The following is a 21,613-nucleotide window of genomic DNA, read 5'->3' as shown; positions in this document are numbered from 1 at the left end:
TTTGCTTGAGGACTATAATTTAATCAGTACTGAGTGAGGACCAAGTATGTGCTTCTTTCATCTTAAAACACGGCATTTGTGCATATCGCATCAGATTTTCATAAAATGCACGACAATTAAACATCTTATGATAAAAAAGATACCAAACCCCTAAATTTCCAGCTTTTCTTTAATAAGAATATATGAGAAGACTTCTTTTATCTGCTTTCACAGCCTTTTGCATGAAAGTTTAATTAATGGTCATAAATACCTAGAAATACTTTCTCCAAAGCATCCTTTAAGAGTCTTCACTTCCTACTCAGTTTATTTATTGCATGGAGATTTATCCAAGGTGGAGTCAATAACACTGCAGCTATCCACTCATCTAATCTCCTGCTCAGGCACACTCAGCAGAGCGTGCCAGAATTTGGTTAGTCAATTCCAGTTGCAGCAAGACTGGTCTGTCCCAGCAGGACAAAGGCTGAGCAAAATCTTCCCTGCAATCGCTCCTGCAGCACCAGAAGAAAAGGGAAGATGTCCTTCTCTCCTATGATTTTTCTTTTTTTTCCCTAAATTCACAAAGAATTATTATTTAATAATAAGAATGCAAAAGCAAATTTCTGTTTTGGTCATGTCAGAGTGGGTGGGCTGTGTACTAGTGAAAGACAACAAAATAATACTTTGTAACCCAAGGAGTTTTTACCTGAGGGAGACAGGTAATAACACAAATAAGGGGATAAAGCAGATAGATAGATGTGGAAAACAAATTATGACCACAGCAGCTATGAAGTGACTGGCTACTCGTTATTGTTGATCTAGTCCCTTTCTCCAGCTCCTAAACTGCATTAACATGGCTAAAAATACCTTTTCTACTTTTTTGGCTCTCCTTATTTCTTTCCCTTTCAAGAAAACACTATTAATTACCAAAGGAGTAGTGTATGGCCAAGTAAGCGGGTCACAAGCCACATTATGAAAACACTAGAGAAAATGTTAACGTTTTTTGAACTCTTGATTTAGGGAGCATATATTTTCTAAACTGGTTTATGTTCCAATAGTTTCTGTGTTTTACTGTTCCTTCCTTCTTTATTCCCCTGGGTATCTTGTAGGAGCTGCTTGAGTCATATCCCACACAGACTATGGAGAGCTTCAACTACTACAGCTTCATGTCTAAGATCCTGTGAAGCAGACAGTGCTCTTAATTAATTCCTCAGACACTCAGCAGACAGAAACTGGCACCTTTATCTACTGTCTACTGCTCCCTTCCAGGCGTGAACAGTCCAGGTCCAAGCTGGCAGCCTTTCCCAGTGGAAGCATTTTCCCTGAAATGAGCCACACTGAAAATGACAGGACTCGGCTGCACACAGTTCTAGTAAGAATAGCCTCTAAACAACAGAAAAAGCCCAACAATTTTCATCAAGGAGACATGTCAGCTCCTGAGGCTTGCACCTTCTTGCAGAGAGTGAGCTAAGTGCTTCAGGAATAAAACGAAGTCAACGCAATAGCAGGTTTGCACAGCTGGTACCCTCAACGAGAGCATGTGCCAATCTCACACCAGACCAGCACTAGTAAATCAGCTTTCCAAGTGTAATTGCTGCACAGAAGACTGGCAGAGGTGCATAAAATTGTAGGCTTGGGGCTAAGGATCCATATTTAACCCATACCATGCCCACAGACATACAACCCTCCACCACACAAATAATTCACCAACTGGAATCAACTTCATTCATTTTCCAATAGCATTGACAGGTTCATCTGTTTGGCCAAGAACAGGATAGGAGATGTACATCAGCAAGCAGATCATTTAGAAAAAAATAGATTTATTTCCACAGCTGCTGAATAACATTTTATTCCTTAAAGAGGCAAAATTAACAAGCAGCATTCAAAAATGTGATACAGCCTGATTTGATCAATGTTTTCTCTCTTTATTAAGATGTTTGTTAATTATTCATTCCATAATTTTCCTAAAATGCTTGCTAAATACTTTAAAAAGTATGCATCTTTATACATTCAATTACAGGCAGAAAATTTCTATTGCTTGATTGGGGAGTCATGATGCCAACAGCTCTCATAGCTTGCCATCTTTGAAGGCAGAATCATACTTAAAACTTAGTGTAACTAGGCTTTTCATCTGAAACTGTAATTACTTTCCACTTCAGAGGTACACAATGAAGCATCTTTCTATACTTAAGCCTCCCACAGCACAGCCAGCTCGCAAAAATCGGACAAAGAGCATTATCGATTTTCTCAAGAGAGTTAAGATATTTGCCCACTGCCAAGAAGAAACTGTAACTATTTATGTGTAGCAAAAGTAGATACAGCGTGAGAAAGGACACACATCGCTATGTCCATATTCCAGAAAATCACTGCAGCTGAATGAAGCCTCAGTTTATTGAAAACCAAGCAACATGAAAAACTAGAACAGCTCTACAAAGTTAGAGGCATACAAATGAAGAAAAGGATAACAAAGGTTTTGTTTGGGGTGATGAGGGGCGGGAATGAACTTCAACGTAAATACTTGCTATTTCAAAAAAAAGTTCAGCCAAAAAAGGTTGGAGCAAGACTTGGCACACACACACAAAAAAAAAAAATCTCACTGCCTGCAAATTATAAACATGACTCAAGTATTCAGAGAAAAATATGATGTCAGTACTTCAGCTGAAATTGCAACTCACTTGATATACATAATGAAGAGGCTGAAATTCCAAATGGCTTCCATACATTTTATGTATTTATACGCACACAAACATACATATTCATGCTTTCTCAGAATCCTTCTACATCAAGTCATTACAATCACATCAGAGCAAGGGCGTAAGAAAAGACCAGTGCACAGAAAAGGCCTTTAAAGAGCCATTAATCACAACACTGCTCATTAAAGAAAGGAAAGAAACAATCTAAAAACCATTTCAAACTTCAACCAGTGGCTTGATCAAAACAACAAAACCCCTTACCTGTGCATTCTTATTCCTGGCTTCTCTCCTTGCTGCTTTTTCTTTTAGCCTCTTCTCCTGAAAAAAACAAGATGTACAGTTTTAAAGCAAACTCCTGCATTTTTTTCTTTTTTAATATTTTAAGATTAATGTTGAGCCCTCTATATATTTTTAATGCATACATGTTAGACTGGTGGTATTCACCCTACATGTTATTGAAAACAATAAATGAAAGATCTGAATGAGATACTACTCATTCTTCTTGCTCTTAAAGGAAATCATAAAACTACAAGAATGATTGAAGCTCATCTTTTATCTAGACTTATTACTCTTAAAGGAATAAGGAGTAATTTAACAGAGTTAGGATTTGTCTTTAAAATAAGGTAGTTAAAATGGTATTAAGAGATCAATTTTTTCTTATTTCTCAGTGACTTAAAATGAAATCAAATCCACTTAACAAACTAAAATGAAAATTTTCCTAACTTCAGAAATGCTAAAGTAACTGGGGAGTGAAAGCTAAAGCATCTTTTCCCTTTCATATCTCCATTACCAGGAAATACTTTACATAAGCATTTGCTTAGTAATTGCACTGATTCAGAAATCATAACAAAGGTCTCTAAACCAAAAAGATTCCGCCACAAGAAAATTACGTAAATGCATGATAAAACCCATCCAAAGCTGCCTGCTAGATCTGTCAGCATAAAGAAGTGCCCAATATATTTAAATAAAATGACATTTATTGCTACTTGTTTTGTTTATTCTTACACCAAGTGATGTATTATCTCTAATTTATACTGTCAGGTCCTTGCAATCGAACACCCTTTAAATTCTTTATTTCATGAGGAAAGGACAGAAATCCAGGTGAAAGCACAACCTCTGGGAAAGCACAGAGCTCCCTCTTCTTGTCTTAGTGATGCTGATGACATTGGTATTGAAACTCTTTTATGCTAGCATAAAAATGTTTCTGAAATACAACTCAGTTTCTCTGAGCAATATAAGCCATTCTGGCATCAGCACATTTAGAGTCACATCCTCATAAAAGGAGACATTAACATCAGTCCAGGGTCAGCACATCAACACAGAGGAGGCTGAAGAGCAGTTACACATCAGCTCACTCATGGGAGTAAGGAAAAAGCTACAGCTTCAGCAGCCCTGGTGTCATTTCACCACAATGATGCTGCCAAAATACGTTCGTAGGTATCACACAAAGTTGTTTGGAAAAGCACCATTTGACTGCAGACATGGGAAAAGGAGAACACAGCCACCAAGATTTTCAAAGCTGGTGTCTAAATTTGGGGGCTTTTGAGACATTTATCTGGTACATGCCATTTTCTATTCTCCCAATTGCCCAAATTACCGAAGTGTTAGCTTATTTTCAAAGCCCCTTTCTGCGTAAGTCAACCTCTTCTCTCCAAATCAAAATGAAACAATTCCCCAATGCTTTGTGCAAAGCTGTCTGACTCAAACAACTCAATACACTCACAGTTACATGCCAGGGACTTTAAGGAATGCTGTGGAAAAAAACATAAAAACCACAACAACAACCACACCACTGTAGACAGATACAATACAGCTGTCTTATTATTTCAGATATGTTAAAGTATGAAAAAGAAAAAAGGGGAAAAAATTACATTTATGGCCACAAGTGCATCATGTGGGACAACAAAAGCCACCAGGACCAAGTACTGTCTGGTCTACATGCAGTTCCTCCAGCAAAGTTGACCTATGCATCATGGTCATAACATGATCATCTGTGTTACAATTCCTTCTCTCCAAAGTCAACTTTATGTAAGTTTCTGATCACTTTTACTTATGCTTTTCTAATTATTTACTTAAGTTCTCCATTTCCTCCACTTTAAATGGTTGAGCGGCACATTCTCCACTCTTTGGGGTAACCATTGGGGTTCTCTAATTTTTCTGCTAAAACTGTGGTAATATTCAATCTTTACCCCTCAAAACCAGAGAGAACAGAGCAAGAAAGTAATACATCATGTTACAAAGCAGCTTTTGACTTAGACAGTCTAGAAAATTTTGGATAGAAAAATTCTATGGTGTATGAAATGTCAGTGTTTTAACTACAGCTACAGCAAATTTGGCAGCAAAGTTCCTGCTCAAGGGATTTATAACAGAGCACTGAGAAGACAGCTATGAAAGCAGAAGATTGACATAAGGACACAGTAGGAGAGTACACAGACAGCATTATGTACTTTAGTCTCTAAAGAATGGTGAAGACACAAAAATTTCTAATGTTAATAGGTCCAGAGACTGAAATACGGAGCACAAGAGAAAAACAAGACAGAGAAGCAATCACCAGGAGATGCTGTCAAGACCTGCTTTTTTTTTTTTTCTCAAGCAGGGGAGAGAGAGAGTTTGGATCTTTGTCAACAAAAAACAAAAGCAGATTTTGCAGAGTGCATGTATGTTGGCACTGAGCTGCAGTTAGGGAGTGCATTTCAGAATCCAATGTCCTAAAATCAGGCCAGTTTCTGCTGCTTCACACTAACACACTCTAAACAACACCGGGCATTCACAGGGACACAGGATCATTCCAACTGGAAAGAGAGCATCAGGAGGTCTCTGGTCCAACCTCCTGCTTACAGGAGAAGAGAGAGCTCTGAGGTGAGGTCAGTCTGCATAGGGCCTCATCCAGCCATTTCAAAATCCCAAGGCTGGAGACTGCACATCATCTCTGGTCAGCCTGTGCCACAACCTGATTGGTCTCACACAGAAAAATTCCCCCTAAATCCATGCTGTTTTAACAATCCATCTTGTTCTAACTTAAAGACATTGTCAGAGGTTTTGGTCCATTTAATCTGCGACATGGTAATTTACCAATTGGAACACTCAAGTGAAAAGCCATCTAGAAATTTCAGTGTATTCCACAGACATATTTACAAACCAGGTTCTGCTCTGATAAAAATAAATACATACAACTCACTATGCATCTGTTTTCCACAAACCCAAACCAGCTAGTATTATATTATTTTCATTTAATTTTTCATTAATAGTATTATATAGCTCTGAGACCCTCCTAGTCAGCCTTTAAAATATACTCCAAATAATCTTTCTTTCTTCACACTCATAAAGCTACTTAAAACGGAGGGCTACAACCTCAGGAATCAAAGGGATGAAAATTTTTCGTCATCATCATGTAAGATGGCCAGATCTCTTGGCTTAAAGAAGAGCTGCAAACCTTCTACCTTTTCTGCACTAGAACTGACAAAAGAAACAGCTCCGCTTAAAAGGATCCCAAACCACAGATAAAGCCATGTCTAATATATGGAAGAACTACTCGCTGTTCTTAAGTGTGAAGTTAAGAAGTCTGCCACTGGCTTCTTTACACCTTTAATTTCCCCCTCCTTCTACTCTTGGGTTTTAAAACAAAAACTCATACTCCATTTAACCCCAACACAAATAAATATTCTAACATTTACATTCCATGTTCTCAACTGGAGACAAAAAATAATGAATAGTAGCATGGCAGCTCTCTCTAGCTGGTGAAGTCAGGAATATGTGAAAGACACGTAAATAGAGAGCTTAAACCCCAAGTTTACTTATAAGAAAATTAAGTCCAGCAATTTTGAGAGTTCTTCCCTCCCAAAGAAAATCCCCTCTTCTGTGGACTCTCTTCTTTCTACATTTAAGAGTTCATTTTACATTGTACAGAGGGTTTAGTGCAATACTAAAAAAAAAGGCATTCATTTCGGTTATTTCTATTATGAAGTTTTGTTTCATACATTAATTTTTCTTTCAGCTTTTTTAATGTGTAAAAGATCTGTACAACAAAAGTCTTGTTTCTTTCTTTTAAAGAATTTATGCATCGGTCAGATTTACATTCAATAAATTCCTTTAGCTGGCGATAAGCTGCAGTTTTTCTTCCCTAAAATTTCACTGACCTCTTATATTACCTTACCTGAAGGCAAATAAAAGTTTCACTCTACACAACTAATGCGTATTATGGCATATTTAGCTCTGAGAGCATTAAAAAGAGCCTGTGGCAAATCTATTTCCTGTAAAAATTTCATGCTCATCTGAGTCCTCTGAAGTCTTTTTATTGAAATACTCAAGAATTCCCTCAGGTTTTGATCCATCATTTTAACACAAGATTTTTAGTAACTATTCCTTTATGTACTGATGCCATCATTTGGAGCTACCAACCCATTCTATTTAACAGCTGAGGTAATGGTCTACTACACAACAGATCTTTACAGGTGACCAAGTTCTGGAACAAATCACCCCATTGCCTGGAAAAATCTGGCTGTCATTTGCAAAACATGTTGGTCAATACTGGAACCTGATACCATGTCTTGGTATCCAACTATCTCTTGTTATTTTAGTGGAACACAGGTGAATTCAATCAGTTGTGCTGCAGAAAACACACAGTTGTTCAAAAGTTCAGAGCAGCTCTCATATAGTGGCACTGCCGTAGCCAAGACCTGGCTTCCAACAAAATTCTGAAGCAGAAATATGCTCTGAAAACTGACTTAATAAACACGTCTTGCACATTTTTCTTTTCCAAGATTTCACACCAAGTTTGAATGGTTTACATGCTATGGCCATTGCTACATTTATATTATTTATTTATAAATTAAGCAACACAGGTTAATATTTCTCCTTACAGAGACTAGAAGACCATCTACATGCAAGCATTTCTCAAACCACCACAACAAACTAACATTCCTAACTCAAAGATAAAACTGAATCAACTTATTAGTATTTCTTTGAATATTATTTTTTTAAAAAATCTGGAAAGTAAGTATAAAATTGGTTACTATTAAATAAACAAATCTTAATACCCTCAGAAAAAAAAGCAAAAGCTTCTTTATTGTCTTGTGTTTGTTTTGTTGTGAGTTTTTTTGAATCTCAATGTTTGGTTTTAGAAATCTATTAAATAATCTCTTTGAGCAACGAACTATATAAACACAATGATGTAAGCCTCATCTGTAAAGCTGACATTTACTTTAAAGGCAGGGAAACTGAAACACCTAGTAATCACCAATTTACAGCAACACACAGTAGGCATCAAAGGCATGTGAAAAACAGCACAGGGACAATCTTAAACATGAAACATGAAAAAGTCTTAGAGGCAGTGAAAAAAAGGCATTCTCATTAAAAAGAAGAAAAACAGAAGCTAGCAGAAACTTACCCTTAAAAGGACGTTCTTGGAACAAAACCAACACAGGAAACCAGTGGACAAAGATCAAAACAATTCCTTTCCCACTAAGACCTGAACACACCGAGTATGTTTTAAGGATAGAAAAGTTCCTCTAAAGCTTTTGCGTGAGTTGGTTTAAACATGTATACGGATGAGAGGCTGGACATGAGCTGTCAGTGTGCACTCACAGCCCAGAAAGCCAAACGTGTCCTGGGCTGCATCCAAAGCAGCGTGGGCAGCAGGGCCAGGGAGGGGATTCTGCCCCTCTGCTCTGCTGAGACCCCACCTGCAGTGCTGCATCCAGCTCTCTAGTCTTCAGAACAGCAAAGGTGTGGACAGAGGAGGGCAGTGAAGATGATTTGAGGGCTGGAACACCTCTCCTATGAAGACAGGCTGAGAGAGTTCAAATTGTTCAGCCTGGAGAAGAGAAAGCTGTGGGGAGATCTAATTGTGGCTTTCCAGTAAGTCTGCTGGAAAGGAACTTTTCATGATGGCATGTATTGGGTGGGACAAGGGGTAAAGGTTTTAAATCGAAAGAGACTAGGTTTAGATTAAATATTACAAAGAAATTCTTCACTGTGACCACGGTGAAACTGAACTTACACATACACATACAGTAAGAGATAAAAGTAACACTAATTCAAAACACAGTTTCAACAGAATTATATGATGAATGAAGTCAGTCAACAATATTTAAAAGTAATGTTTAAAGCTGCAAACTAAAATCTTAACAAATCAAAGGAAGTTCTACTGCAAACCATGCTAATTTCTTCTAGAGAAAAGTAGAGGAAAATGGACAATGATGCCCTTCATTTTATTTTGTGGCTGCTTTAGGTTTTGAAGGGATGATGCCATTTAAAAGTGGAAAATTCACAATCTATAGAGGTCACAGACTCTTGAGCTGTCTTAATGCAACCACCCATAAAGAAACACACAGCTCAAACACCAGGTCTGAGAGAAGGCAGAAAAACCCTACAGGAATCTCTGCCTGCTCATGCAGACACCCAGCAGTACCCGTATCTTCAGCAAGCAAAGGGTGCAGCTCCTGTCAGAAGCTGCATGGCTGCCTCACAGAGCCTGACAGACAGAGGTCAGCATTTTGGGCAGTTGTTCCAGTACAGTAGGACAAGCAGCCTGGCATGGAAGCTCCATTATGCATTAGGACTGATAAAGGCCTACTTTAAGGTTATGCCCGAACTACTTCAGCCTCCACCCACAGCTGTGTCTTCCTGGCATTTATCTGAACAGTGTGTACAACAAACCAGTTGCTTCGAGCCTGGTGTGGTTCAAACCAAGGTGTTGGGTTCAATTGCCATATGGGCCATTCACTTCAGAGCTGCATTCAATAGTCCTTGTGGGTCCCTTTCAACACAGAACACTATGTCATCTATCATCTCATTTTCTTGTTTTTCACATCAATAAGATGAGGTCAGGAACTCTGATTTTGCCACAAGACTCTTAGAAAGCTCTAAGTGTAGCCCATTCAGCTGTTGAAGTGAAATATAAACAAGCAAGCCCTTGCCTCCACTGGCAGCACAGGGAGACCAGATGGATGCTGTTGCTAAGGCTCAAACAGGATGCTTGTCAACCCATTTCTCAGCGTCCATCCCCCTTATCTTAATAGCTCTGCATCTGGAGTATAACAGCAGCACTGCCTGCACACAAAAGCTATGGAAGGGCTCAGATAGGCTCTCTAACAAAGTAATACTCCCTGAGTTATTTTACACATCTCTTCATCAACACTTTTGCTGTTCAGCTGAGCACTCCTCTCAGCAGTAACCTCCTTCCCTTAATATTTTGCTCCTACGCCAGCATACTCTTTACATGTGAGAGAATTTTATCATTCTCACCCAGCACCCATTAAACCAACTGTACACATAGTAATCTGACAAATTCCACCTCGAAGTGCAGGACTATTCAGGTGCTTTAATTAATCTTGCACTTGCAATTTTTTATCCCTTCAGATTACTTCCTTGGAAATATGATGCAGCCTTTCCTCAGAATTAATCCAATGACTGATTTCAAACTAAAAATACTGTTTTTCATGGGAGCATTTATCTTCAACCATATTGAATGGCTTGTATTATGTAACATCTATTTCATAAAATAAAGAAAATCCCTAGCGAGTCTTTTCCATTTCTTGAGCATGATATATGGTATTCAATATTCACTACAACACACTACAACTTTTAGAATTATTTTATAAAACTATAAACAAAACATGTTTAAATCATAACTACTCTGTCATCAACAAAAATCAGATTTCAAAAGCAGGGAGGTGCAGCCTAGAGTTCCATTTGGAATGGGGCTGCCAAATGAAGGACTAAGTCCGAGGGGGCCCTCCCCTGAGAGCTTTCCCACCTGGGCCATGGCTCAGCCAAGGCATGGGGCGAGGATCTTGGCAGGGGCCAGAGGTCAGAGAGAGAGAAAGGCTACAGCATTACACCAGGAAGCAAACCCCAAGGAATGCAATGCAGCGTGAGATACATAGGAGGTAAGGATACTCTGAAGGTAAAAATGTGCTTTGTAACAATACCTGTAATGACTGAGACAAAGACAAGAAGGTGAAAAAGTAATAAATTAATAAAATGAATATGAAATACACTAACCCTAATGAGCAGTAAGGCAGACAGTAGCAAAAGATGTGAACTTGTAAGTCACTAACAGATGAACACTAAAGGAACCACACAAGCACAACCTTGGGAAGGTTCACACAAAACTTTGTAGCTGGTAAGAAAAAGAACAGGTTATCTATGTTTATCAGTCTCACAGGAAAGAGCAAACTGAAAATGGAATATTTGAAAGGCACTATGAGACTGAGCAGAAAGACCAGCACATGGAAAAACCCAACGCCAGTGACAACAAAAGGGTCCTATGATGTAGGTACGAAATTAGACATATTTAGGGTCCACTCTACTGCTTAATGTACTGGCGAGTGTGCTTATCAATCAAAGGAGTGAGATCTTCTTAGTCCTGCTGGTAAACATCAGCTCTTATCAGCCAGCAAGAAGAAATAAGCTTGTGCTGCCTGTCTGTGCATGTTTATGTGAGTGCAGCCTCTCCTGTCCCTGTGGACATCCACAGAGTGTGTCCTGTGTGTGCCTCTCTGTGAAATTCACGTCCAGGGGGCTCATTCTGCAGCCTGAAACAGCAGCAGGCTTCATCAAAAATGCCTGCAGATGAAACTGCCTGAGTTCAAACCCAAGGGATTTGGCTTCCCTTACCAGTCTGCAATCTCCCATTTTCAAAAGTTAATTTTAATCAGAATTCAATGTTCTCTCAGTGAAACTGAAAGCTATTTATTTTGTGATAGTTCTTACACAAAGTCTGGTACAAAGAATTTTCTCTTTTAGCCTTGGAAACAGTTAATAGAGTAATAATATTTGGGAAACCAAACACACAAAGAGTGAAACATCAGTGTTTCCTCCTCATTAAAATTATGCACTATGCCACTAACAAATGCATTTAGGGTGCAGGAGACAAACCAAAGAGAGGTATTCTGTTTCAGTACAGTTTTTAAAATAATTCTGCATTTTCTATGGAATTAAGAACAGCATAAGCAAAACTTTGAGAACATACAGCCCAAAACATCAAGTGGTACAAACCAAAATCACTTCAGTGGCACAAGGGCCACAGAACAGTATCACCAGATTCCTCCAAGCAACATCAGTATCCCTGGAAGATTGTGCAAGGAGTTCAAAAATACAAAGTATACATTACATTTAAAATACAGACTTGTGGTACAGCGCAGTACCTTCCGAAAGCTGCCTGTCACCTGCAGTCTAACTGAGTCATCTCTCTATAAATATATTTGTTTAAGGTCTTCCAGGGAGGTACAGAACTACCGCACCTTGCAGAATCAGACCCCTAAAGACAGTCTCAGCTACATTTCTACTATTACTGCCTAAATAAAATTATATTTAAAAAATTATTTCTAGCCTTCTTCTCACATTGATCATTCAAAATTCACAGCATATCTTACTCGTGGGAAAGAGAGGTAAGAAATAAGGCTCCTATTCATTTTTCCTTCAGCACCAATGGGCATTTTTCTGAGCTTGAGTTAGCATAGGGAAAGAGAGGTTATTAAGAAGTGAGATTAATCCCTCTCTGCCACTATTTTCCTCCTAACAACACTGTATTTTCAGCTGAAAACTTGAAAACTGATGTGCCAAAACATGTTCTGAATAGTTTATTCACTTTCCCATTATTGTTGTTTATAACATTTTACACATTTCAAATGGTTTTCATCAAATAGCCATTTATGCAGAATTCTTTTCACATCATCTCGATCAGTGTTACTGTCCTTCCATCATGCTCAATCACTAAAATTTACTGTTTCCAAAACCTCAGTAAGCATTACTTACACTACAATTATACCTCAGAGTTTATTTACTTTTATCCATCTGATTTTCAATTCTTCCATATTTGCAGAGGAAGGAGAGGATAAAAAAATGTGAGACTCATGAAGGAAACTCAATTATAGTGTGGATGCTTTGCAAGTTGCCACAAGCCTTAAGGCGCTGCAACATACAACTCTTCTAATCCAAGCATCTCATGAATGCATCAAAACATTTTTCTGATCCTACAGGAAACTGTGCTCATTTAAATTACATTTACAAATGGTTTGACAAGCAATGGCCTGTGGATACTTTCTGAATAGTTTTGTTCTTTATCAGAAACAGCTTTGCAAGGAAAGTTCATAAGAAGCTTACGTGCCATGATCCCCTAAAAAAAAAAAATCTATTTTGGGGATGTTTTGATTTTACGAAGTTCACTTTCTTTTTCCCACACACCACTAATCTTCACGATTATACTATGGAAACCGTAAGAAAGGGATTCTCAATTGCAGATGACCTATAAAAGTACAAGCCTTATGAAAACACTGTTTTTTCTATATCTACTCATTATCTAAATCAAAACCTGAAACCCACTTGCCAGCTAAAAAAAAAAAAAGTGGATTAAATAACATCTGCATTTATAGCCATCTGTAAATTTTTTCGTTATTTTAAGTCACCATTTCAAAGCCAATATAGAGGCTTCAGGTATTAACACACATTCAGTTTGAGGGACTTTATGATTACACATACATAATCACGTATCAGACTGCTACATTTGATTTATACAGAATGAAAATGCCTTTGTCTCTAGTGGTCCGCTAATCTTCACTTTAATAGATTTAACATGTTTCAAAAATGATTTAAAGGGGAAAAAAAACCCAAACGACTGCGACACATGCCAGGAAACTACACCAGGTATCAGCTGCAGTAGGGAAGAGAAGGAATTAGGAAGAAGAAATACAAATCAAGACATATTTGAAACTTGATGTAAGTGAAGGAACAGAAGAAAGTTAAGTTGATTAAAACGTTAAGCAAAGATGAAAAATGAAGCAAAAGCAGAAAGAAAAGATTCAGCCATGGCTTTTTCGAAAAGCTGGGAAAAAGAGTTGTACAAGAATTCAGCAGAGGAAGAAAACCAAGAAACAGAGTTGTCACATCTGACACTGGATCATGTCAAATGGACAAGGATCTTCATCAGTCGGCTTGCAGGAAGGAAACGTAAACAAAGATGGGAATTAAATCATTAGCATTACTGCAGAAAGGATAGGTCAGATAACAGAGTTCATGTTACAACATGATGTATTTTGGCTCACAGTGAGGCACAGAGGATTTAAAAAGAAGCAGTGATAGTCACAAGTGACAGATTTAAGACTTTGTATAAAGGGTTCTGCTGAATGCCAGCAAAGGGATATATAAGATGGGATTAAAGTATGTGACTTTAAAAAGCTCTTCTTTCAATGACACAAGAAAGGGCACTAAGACATCCACAGTTACACAAAATCCAAAGTCATGAAAATGAAGTCTGCTAGTGTTCTTACTGTTCTCATATCTTTTACTGGTAACACACTTGAATATTCATTTTTTAGGTTTCACCCACACCCTCCAAATGAGGGTAAGAAAACTTACACCACTTGCCTGTCAGGCTTACATAAACAACCAAACTTGTAACAGCAAATTTCAACAATCATCAAGCACCTGTTCAGGCTTCTGCAACACAGTCATGACTGGCATAGTTCTTCTTTTATATCACTGAGGTGTAAGCCAAATATTCAAACTCAACTAGTATCTGCTGCCGAGCAATTATCTTTTGGGAAGGGAAACCTTATGAGGTGGGAGAATTTTTAAATACCATTGGGAAGTCAATGTGAAAATGGCCATCTAGCTTCCTTTTACTATGAGGCAGTTCAAATTTTCCCCTGGCATTCTTTAGTTAATGAAGGACAGATGACTTGTCCCATCAACAACGCAATAAATTCCAAAAACATTAAAAGTGAAAAAACAATGGCTGAAATGATGTTTAGCTATGACACTTTATGATTTCTGAATTATGCCATAGAACTTTGCCCCATAGTGTGAATTTTAAAAATTACACATTTTCTGGTAACAAAAAAATTGAGTAGTATCTTCTCCACCTAGTAACCATGTAGCTTCTTCATGAATCACTGGAAGAAGGCATTTTCTGATCACTGGATCAGCTTAAGATGACCCAAGAGAAAGGAGGCATGCCTGTCTCTCCTTGGATGAGACAAAAGAGCAGGGCTCAGCGTATTTTCCCTATAATTACTACTACAGCTGTTTCCTAAGCAGCAATAGCTGACTGCCAAGAATCCCAAACATAAAGGGATGACTTAGTAATAAGGAAGAGCAGGAGAATCAATCTGTATGTCAGCCTTACCTTATTATAGCCTGTATTAATTAATACATGAAATGAATTGGTATCCTGAATGCCTTTTGTAGTGAGAAGAGAGGTTCATCCTTAACCACAAGGTTAGTGAGACAACAGGAAGGCAAATGAGGTTCCACCAGAGTAAAACCTGTTGCCTTCCTGCCCCTTCTTTCTTTGCAAGTTTCATCTCATTTAAAATAGGATGTTAGGATTCTAAACTGTTACAAGACTATTTCAATAATTAAATGACAATCAGGTAACTGAATACTTCCTTATGTACAGAGAATTTACATAAGAAGTATTTTTCACCTCAAACTGTTAAGTTTCAAATAACAAATCTGAACAATGTCAGATGTGAGTCAGTAATGCAGTGACTGAATGACAGCCCTTAATACTAGACAGTCATTTTACAGGATGTCAAACAGAGGTGTTTTTTAAAATCTATTTCCTTTTCCTTTATATACTATCTTTTTTTTAAATTTCATTTCATAAAGGATAATAGGTGGAATGTGAAAAACACTCATGCACTAATCTCCAAGAAGCTTCACATATGACAGTTTCCATAATTACAAAAAAAAAACCCTCATGACATGGATTTGGCCAGTCTGATAATTTTGTCTGACTCAGTTTTGAAAAGAGGCGTTCTCTTTTCATAGTATCTCCGCAGCTGAAATATTTTTTCTTCAATGCAGGTAAATATTTGGTCAACATCACTTGTTCTCCTCAGCACTATAACAATGAACCTGCATTATCAGACCAAGAGATGAAGTACTTTTCCATTGAAATCTAATGTCAAACCCACAATGGTGTTACCCAAAGTATATGAATCTGCTAGTGAATAACAGATCATGAAGTGATAGAATCAGTCTCTCCTTCCTTGTTCATTAAGTGCAGTCTTGAAATCTGATTGCACTGTTTTCTGCAAACTTGACTATTATTTCAATTAAAGCATAGCAAACATGACTTCTTTTCACCTCCTATCAATTGCAACCCTTTGCTAAAGATGAGGTGAGATTTTTTTGTATTTGTCAAATGACTACAACAGGATTAGAGGAGTAGATTTTCAAATTAAAAGTGTGAAGTATGCTTTGGCATTAGCTAGGATACTTCATAGCTGAAACATAACTTGAAGCTTTTACAAATTCCTTCCAAATTATTTTGTTCAAATTCAAACCCTCACAAACACTGGAAGATCTTGCACTATCTACTAACGATCAGTGTTAATTCAGTTAAACTGAATTAAGTCAGCATTTACAGAGCAGGACAATAAAACAGTGCTTTCCAACGCTCCGGAAATTTTAAGCTTTAAGTATAAATCAGGCCTTTAACAACACATAGTCCTGGGATCTTCATTATCTGGAGAATGCCATTTCCATCTCACAATCACTAACAGAATGACCCCTGAAGTCATAGACATATAGCTGTGTTCTAAGTGACAGGTACACAGCAAGGTTGGAAAACCCTGCTTTGGTCCATAACAAACACTAGAAAAGTAGTTGGAAAACTTGTGGTCTGCAACTTAAAGGTTTTTAAACCAGAGAAGTCAGACTGCAGATACTGATCTTTTCAAGTCACAGCCAAAATCATACCATGTAGTTTGAGTAATTCATTAAGTAAATTCTGAGAGCCCTAACAACACTGATACAAAAAGGTAACACTTTAGCCTAGCTGAAATGCAATACTAAATGTTGAGCAAATGGTAGTCTGAAGACATTTCAGAGATACTCTTTCACTGCCAGCAGGTTTTAGAGCACATGTGCCTAATAGTACTTTCTTCTGGTAAAACAAACCCTTCCACTGAACACTGCTTAAAAAAAACCCCCATACTCCTACTGAATTCACTGAATTTTAAAGTTGTAAATAGAACTCCACTGTTACCAACATTTAATGCTGAATACAGCTTTGTGCTATCTAGCTACTTAATTAAAACAGTTTTCCTGTCAACAGTGTTGCCCTGAAGAAAACCGAAGAATTTAAATGACCTTGTACTACACTTATTTCACAAGGCATTTAAGTATTTTTCCTCACTGAGCAATCCACAGCACAGCATTTCTGTACTTCAGTAATTGAGGTAGAAATCAACTTACCCTATGTTTTTCCTTTACTTTCTTCCTGTATTCTTCTTTGTCAAATTTGTCTTCTTCACGCAGTATTTCTTTCGCTTTATCTAGGTTGATACCACTGGCATCATCTTCCTCATCTGCTTGCGCCAAACTGGATTTTTGCACAGGTGGCCACTGCTGCACTAACTGAATTAGAGATGCCAGCAAGAAAAATAATGGTTAGAATAATTTTTTCCACATCACACTATTGGTGCCTTAAATATTCCAATACATTTTTTTCCAGACTAAATAAAAAGGTCATCTGCAAAGGAACCAAATTAACAAACCTTATTTAACCCCATATTCAGTTAAAAATTACTATTTTAAAGTACTGTCTCCATTATATCACATTACTGTTTGGTGAATTCACTTGAATCTCTATCCTTATTTTGTCCTCTTTCCTGATTAGAACAAGTAATTTCTAAACCTGCTAGTCATCTGGGGAGAAAAACACTACTTGCTCTCAAAAAATGACTCTCAGAAAAAAAATGTGAATAGATCTAAGCAATACCTTTCATGTAAACCGTCAACACTGCAACACATTAACCAAGACAAAAATTAGACAAGCCTTTATTCCAGAGTACACAAAAAAAAAAGCATGACTGCAGGTTCATGTTTTGAGGGAAGCAAGGATAACAGACATGGAAGGGTTTTTTGATTATTGTACTAAGACTGTATTGGAAATGTTTGATGATTCATGCTGATTAAATGTTTGGTGGATGACACACTGAACACATACAGCTTCCTGAAATATCTGACACTCTAAATTGAAGACAAAGACTACACATTCACCAAAAAATATCCCCATCTATCTTGTGACCTAGTAGCTTATACCTCATGGTATGAGCACACACCTTCAAGGGAAAGTCTTTTGCAAAATCACTCTTGCTCACAGACTGGTACACTACTAACTCTTGAAAGGAAAGCAGATGGCAGAAAATAAAGAATGCCTTTCAGTACAAATGCAAAACCAAACATATTTAGGACTCTTTAATGTACACAGGGTGTTTATTTAATGGGTACAGATAAATCCAACCCATTGTTTCCACATCCTTTTATAAAATTGAGTTTGTGTAGTTGTATTTTCGAGAAAGATAATTTTTTAGAGCACTTTATCAAAGAGAAGCATATGGAATAAAACAGTAAAATTTCCAAGCACAATTTTACATAGCTCGGGGGGGGGAAAAAAAAGCAAGAGCAACATCCATAGATGCAAATTTTGTGTTTCCTTAGATGTCACCCCTTTTCTATTGTATTGCTTTTCAAACTACAATCTTTGTGATTATTTTTCTTCCCATCCTTGCTGCTTTTTGCTTCATTGCACAGATACCTAAAACATTAGCATGTGAATTTTAAGTTGAGACAACAGCTTCTGAGTATCTAAAAATATCTGACATTGAAGTTTTTGGTCAATGGGGCAACCTCTAAAACCTTTTACATTCTGTCTAATGTTAGTAATTATGTATATGGCTACACTCCCTCCACTTGCATTATAAAATGCTTTATTTTATTTAGTCTGAAAAAAAGGTAATTATATACTTGTAAAGGTGACCCCTCTTTCAGTTTATGCCTTACTGAAATTATTATAAGGAGGAAAAAAAAACCACCCTACTTTTTATCTTGGTGCTGGAAATGGAAAAACAATATACACAGCATCTGAAGCTCTGAAATCAAATGACAGAAAAGTTTATGGAATGTGGACACTTGCTAGTGAGGTTATTTCCACAGGGAAACCCTACAGTGCTTAACATTCACAATAGTTCCTTTCAGTGTAAAGCCAATAAATTTTTCCATTGTTCTATTAAAAGAACAAATCAAATAACAGGCAAATGTCCATGCACTGCTACATCAGCACCACTAGGCCAAAATTTGGTACTTCCTTAGCTTTTCTAACAAAACTTTTAATCTAGAAATAGTGAATGCCAGGAAGAAAACCAGGGTCTTCTTTTAATTCCAGTACATTAACTCAAGACTTAGGGGAGCTTTGGCAAACAGCTGCAGGAAAATTGATTTACATTTCTGTAAGAAAAAAAAAAACATGCTCTTGATTCCACCTGAAATTGAAGATCATAGGCAGAAAAGAGATACAGTTCTGTATATCCACTTACAGCTCTCATACAAGTATATTACACATACAAGGATGAAAAGAGGTCAGTGCTCAACATTTCTCTTTTCCCCAACGGAACTGAATTCTAAATGGAAGCTGAACACTTTTGCAAAATGTAAGCCAATTACAAATATCACACATTTTTAGAAGCGTGACTATTTATGCAGCTATAAAGTACATTTTTGACTTTATAGAAACAACAACTTCAATTCCCATCAAAATACAATTACTTTTAAGTGATCTTACCTCTCCATCTTCAGTAAAAACTACTTTTGTGTTAACTTTAAATTTCTTCTTCAAGATTTTTTTGGCTTCTTGGGTCTTAGTTATTTTTTTCTTCATCTTTGATTTTGATGTGGTCTGCATAAAAGAAAGCAAGTTTTCTTATGAGGTTTTTACTAGTCATAGAGTGTAGACTTCAAATTTCCTTAAAAGTAATTAGATGTATTAAAATTTAATTCCTAAAACATGAGTAAGACTAATTTCCAGTAAAAATCACCCAGAAAACCTTTTCATAGAAGCATTTTAAGCAGGCCGTATCATCAGAAATTCATTCACTCTGATAAAAATTTAGCAAAATTTACATCCTTCCAGCGCCAGAACACCTGGCTCATACAAATTTCACTAACCTTTCAGGGACAAGGACACTAGATTCACCAGCTTATGCTGCTAGCAAGTCCCATGAGATAATAAATACAGTGTAACTGAGTTGAAGACATTAACGACAACTGATCAATTACCAATTTCATCTCACTTGTCATCACACTGTCCCCAGGCACCGCCGTAAACCCGTTTGAGCTATCTGTGCGTCAATAAATGCCACAAGTGGCCATGCAAGAATATTCCTACTTTGTAACTTTTGTCTCTTGCAGAATATCCAGAAGGTGTTTACCAAACTTGGAATTAAGTATCATTTGAATATCACAAAAGTTACTACCATCATAAAAGAAAGTAGTGGAAAAAAGTGGTGAAGATACCAGGGCAACTAATGAATGAACCCACAGAAACTGTGAAATCTACAGATGGCCTTTATAAGTTTACCAAGGCACTCATCTGGTGGTAACATCACATAACTAAAGAATGTGGAGATTCACCACCCCCAACTCTTCTTCCAAGGACAAAGGCTGAATGTGTTCCAAGATCAACCAGGGCACAATACAGAGAGGACTATTTAAACAGTAACTGACATTGCAAAAACTATTTTATAGCAAAAGATACTCTGAAGGAATACATGGAGACTCCATAAGAGAAGGCCCATGACTCATTCATCATCCTGTAAAGACCGCAATCTCTCCACTCCTCCGGAAAAAGTGCCTGAAAAACAGTCACTAAACTGTCTAAACTTCCAATAAATAACAGAAAGCAGTCAAAGCAACCAGAAAGAAAAAGGAAAAACTGAACTTTTTTCCACTTTCATTTTTTATTTTGGTCATTTTAATCAGTTTTCATGTTCTATACAAAATCCACTATAAAAGGAAGCAAAAAAACATTAACTCAAAGTCACTGTCACTATGGTCAGCACACTAATGCACTGAAATATGAACTATAAAAGAGAAAAATTACAGTCCTCCTAACAGGAAAAATGGCTTGTGACAGCTACTACACTGTGATATCAAGTAATGACCATATCTATTATAGAAAATAGTACCTGTAGCAGCACTTTTGTCCTCAGTATTGTCAAACATTTTTTTGCTGCACTGTGCAGCTACCACTGGTTAGGTACATCTGTAACAGCTCAGAAAGCTGCGCTACTCCCTCATGACTGCTGCTTATCCTACAAACACAAATTGTTTCAGAACCCGCATTAGCATTAAACCCTTACCTCAAAATACAGGCTACATAGTAGAACAATGGGAGCTGTCCAGAGGAAGCATCTAAACAGAGATATACTTCAAGGTGGTGGGACAATATTATTCACTACCACTATTTCACTATTCACTATTTCAGCAGCTGCTTTCGGTTTTCTTTATTGAACAGTCCTTTATTTCTGCACTGCCAATATTATTTGTACCAGCATAATATGCTACTATTAAAAAAAATATTACTGTAAGATTGAAATTGGTACACCAGTTATTTTGCAAAATTGTATTTAACTGTGAATTTCAGCTGTTTACATTTCTTGGTTTAAAAAGGCTTTTCCCAGCTAAGGAGCACAAATATCCAATGAGCTGTCTTTACATGCACACAAAGGCAACATTTCCACTTGTACCTTGTTCCCCGTCCTTCCTCTGAGTTTGATAGTACCGAGTTGCATGGGAAAAAATGGGATAGTACAAAATTTCCAAACAAATAGAAGGAACAAGAGGAGGAGAAGAAAAAAACAGGAAGCTAAACTCTCTCACTATAGACTCAAAAAATATAGTGTAAGATCATTTTAATAAATCTGGCAGATTTATAATATTGCTTGCGTAGCATTACACATAGGGATCAAAATTTTAAAAAACCTGCATAAAAAAAGCTTGAGTATAAAACACAACACGCTCTCTAGATAATTAAACTGTGGTTTTTATTAGGACACTGCATTGGGTTTGCATGGCCAGCTTTTGGTATGAGGGGAGCTACAAGGGTGGCTTCTGTGAGAAGCTGCCAGAAGCTTTCCTCATGTCCAGCAGGGTCA

At 37.3% G+C, this 21,613-nt stretch overlaps 1 protein-coding gene across 3 annotated transcripts in view; it reads right to left on the bottom strand.

Moving 5' to 3' along the window:
- Nucleotides 1-21,613, bottom strand: part of DDX10 (DEAD-box helicase 10) — a 161,126-nt gene that overhangs the window by 42,825 nt on the left and 96,688 nt on the right. For all 3 annotated transcript variants that reach the window (XM_066175800.1, XM_066175799.1, XM_066175801.1), the window contains exons 14-16: nucleotides 19,243-19,356; nucleotides 16,875-17,036; nucleotides 2,931-2,987 (exon numbers count right to left, since the gene is read on the bottom strand). In XM_066175800.1, the coding sequence (XP_066031897.1) occupies nucleotides 2,931-2,987; nucleotides 16,875-17,036; nucleotides 19,243-19,356 (333 nt within the window). The remainder of the gene's footprint in view (nucleotides 1-2,930; nucleotides 2,988-16,874; nucleotides 17,037-19,242; nucleotides 19,357-21,613) is intronic.

The sequence above is a fragment of the Chamaea fasciata genome, unplaced genomic scaffold (assembly GCF_029207755.1).
Source record: "Chamaea fasciata isolate MVZ Bird 193981 ecotype frontalis unplaced genomic scaffold, bChaFas1.0.hap1 SCAF_2, whole genome shotgun sequence".
Lineage (NCBI taxonomy): Eukaryota > Metazoa > Chordata > Aves > Passeriformes > Sylviidae > Chamaea > Chamaea fasciata.
Note: the sequence above shows the minus strand (reverse complement) of the source record. Positions and strands in the feature narration are given on the sequence as shown.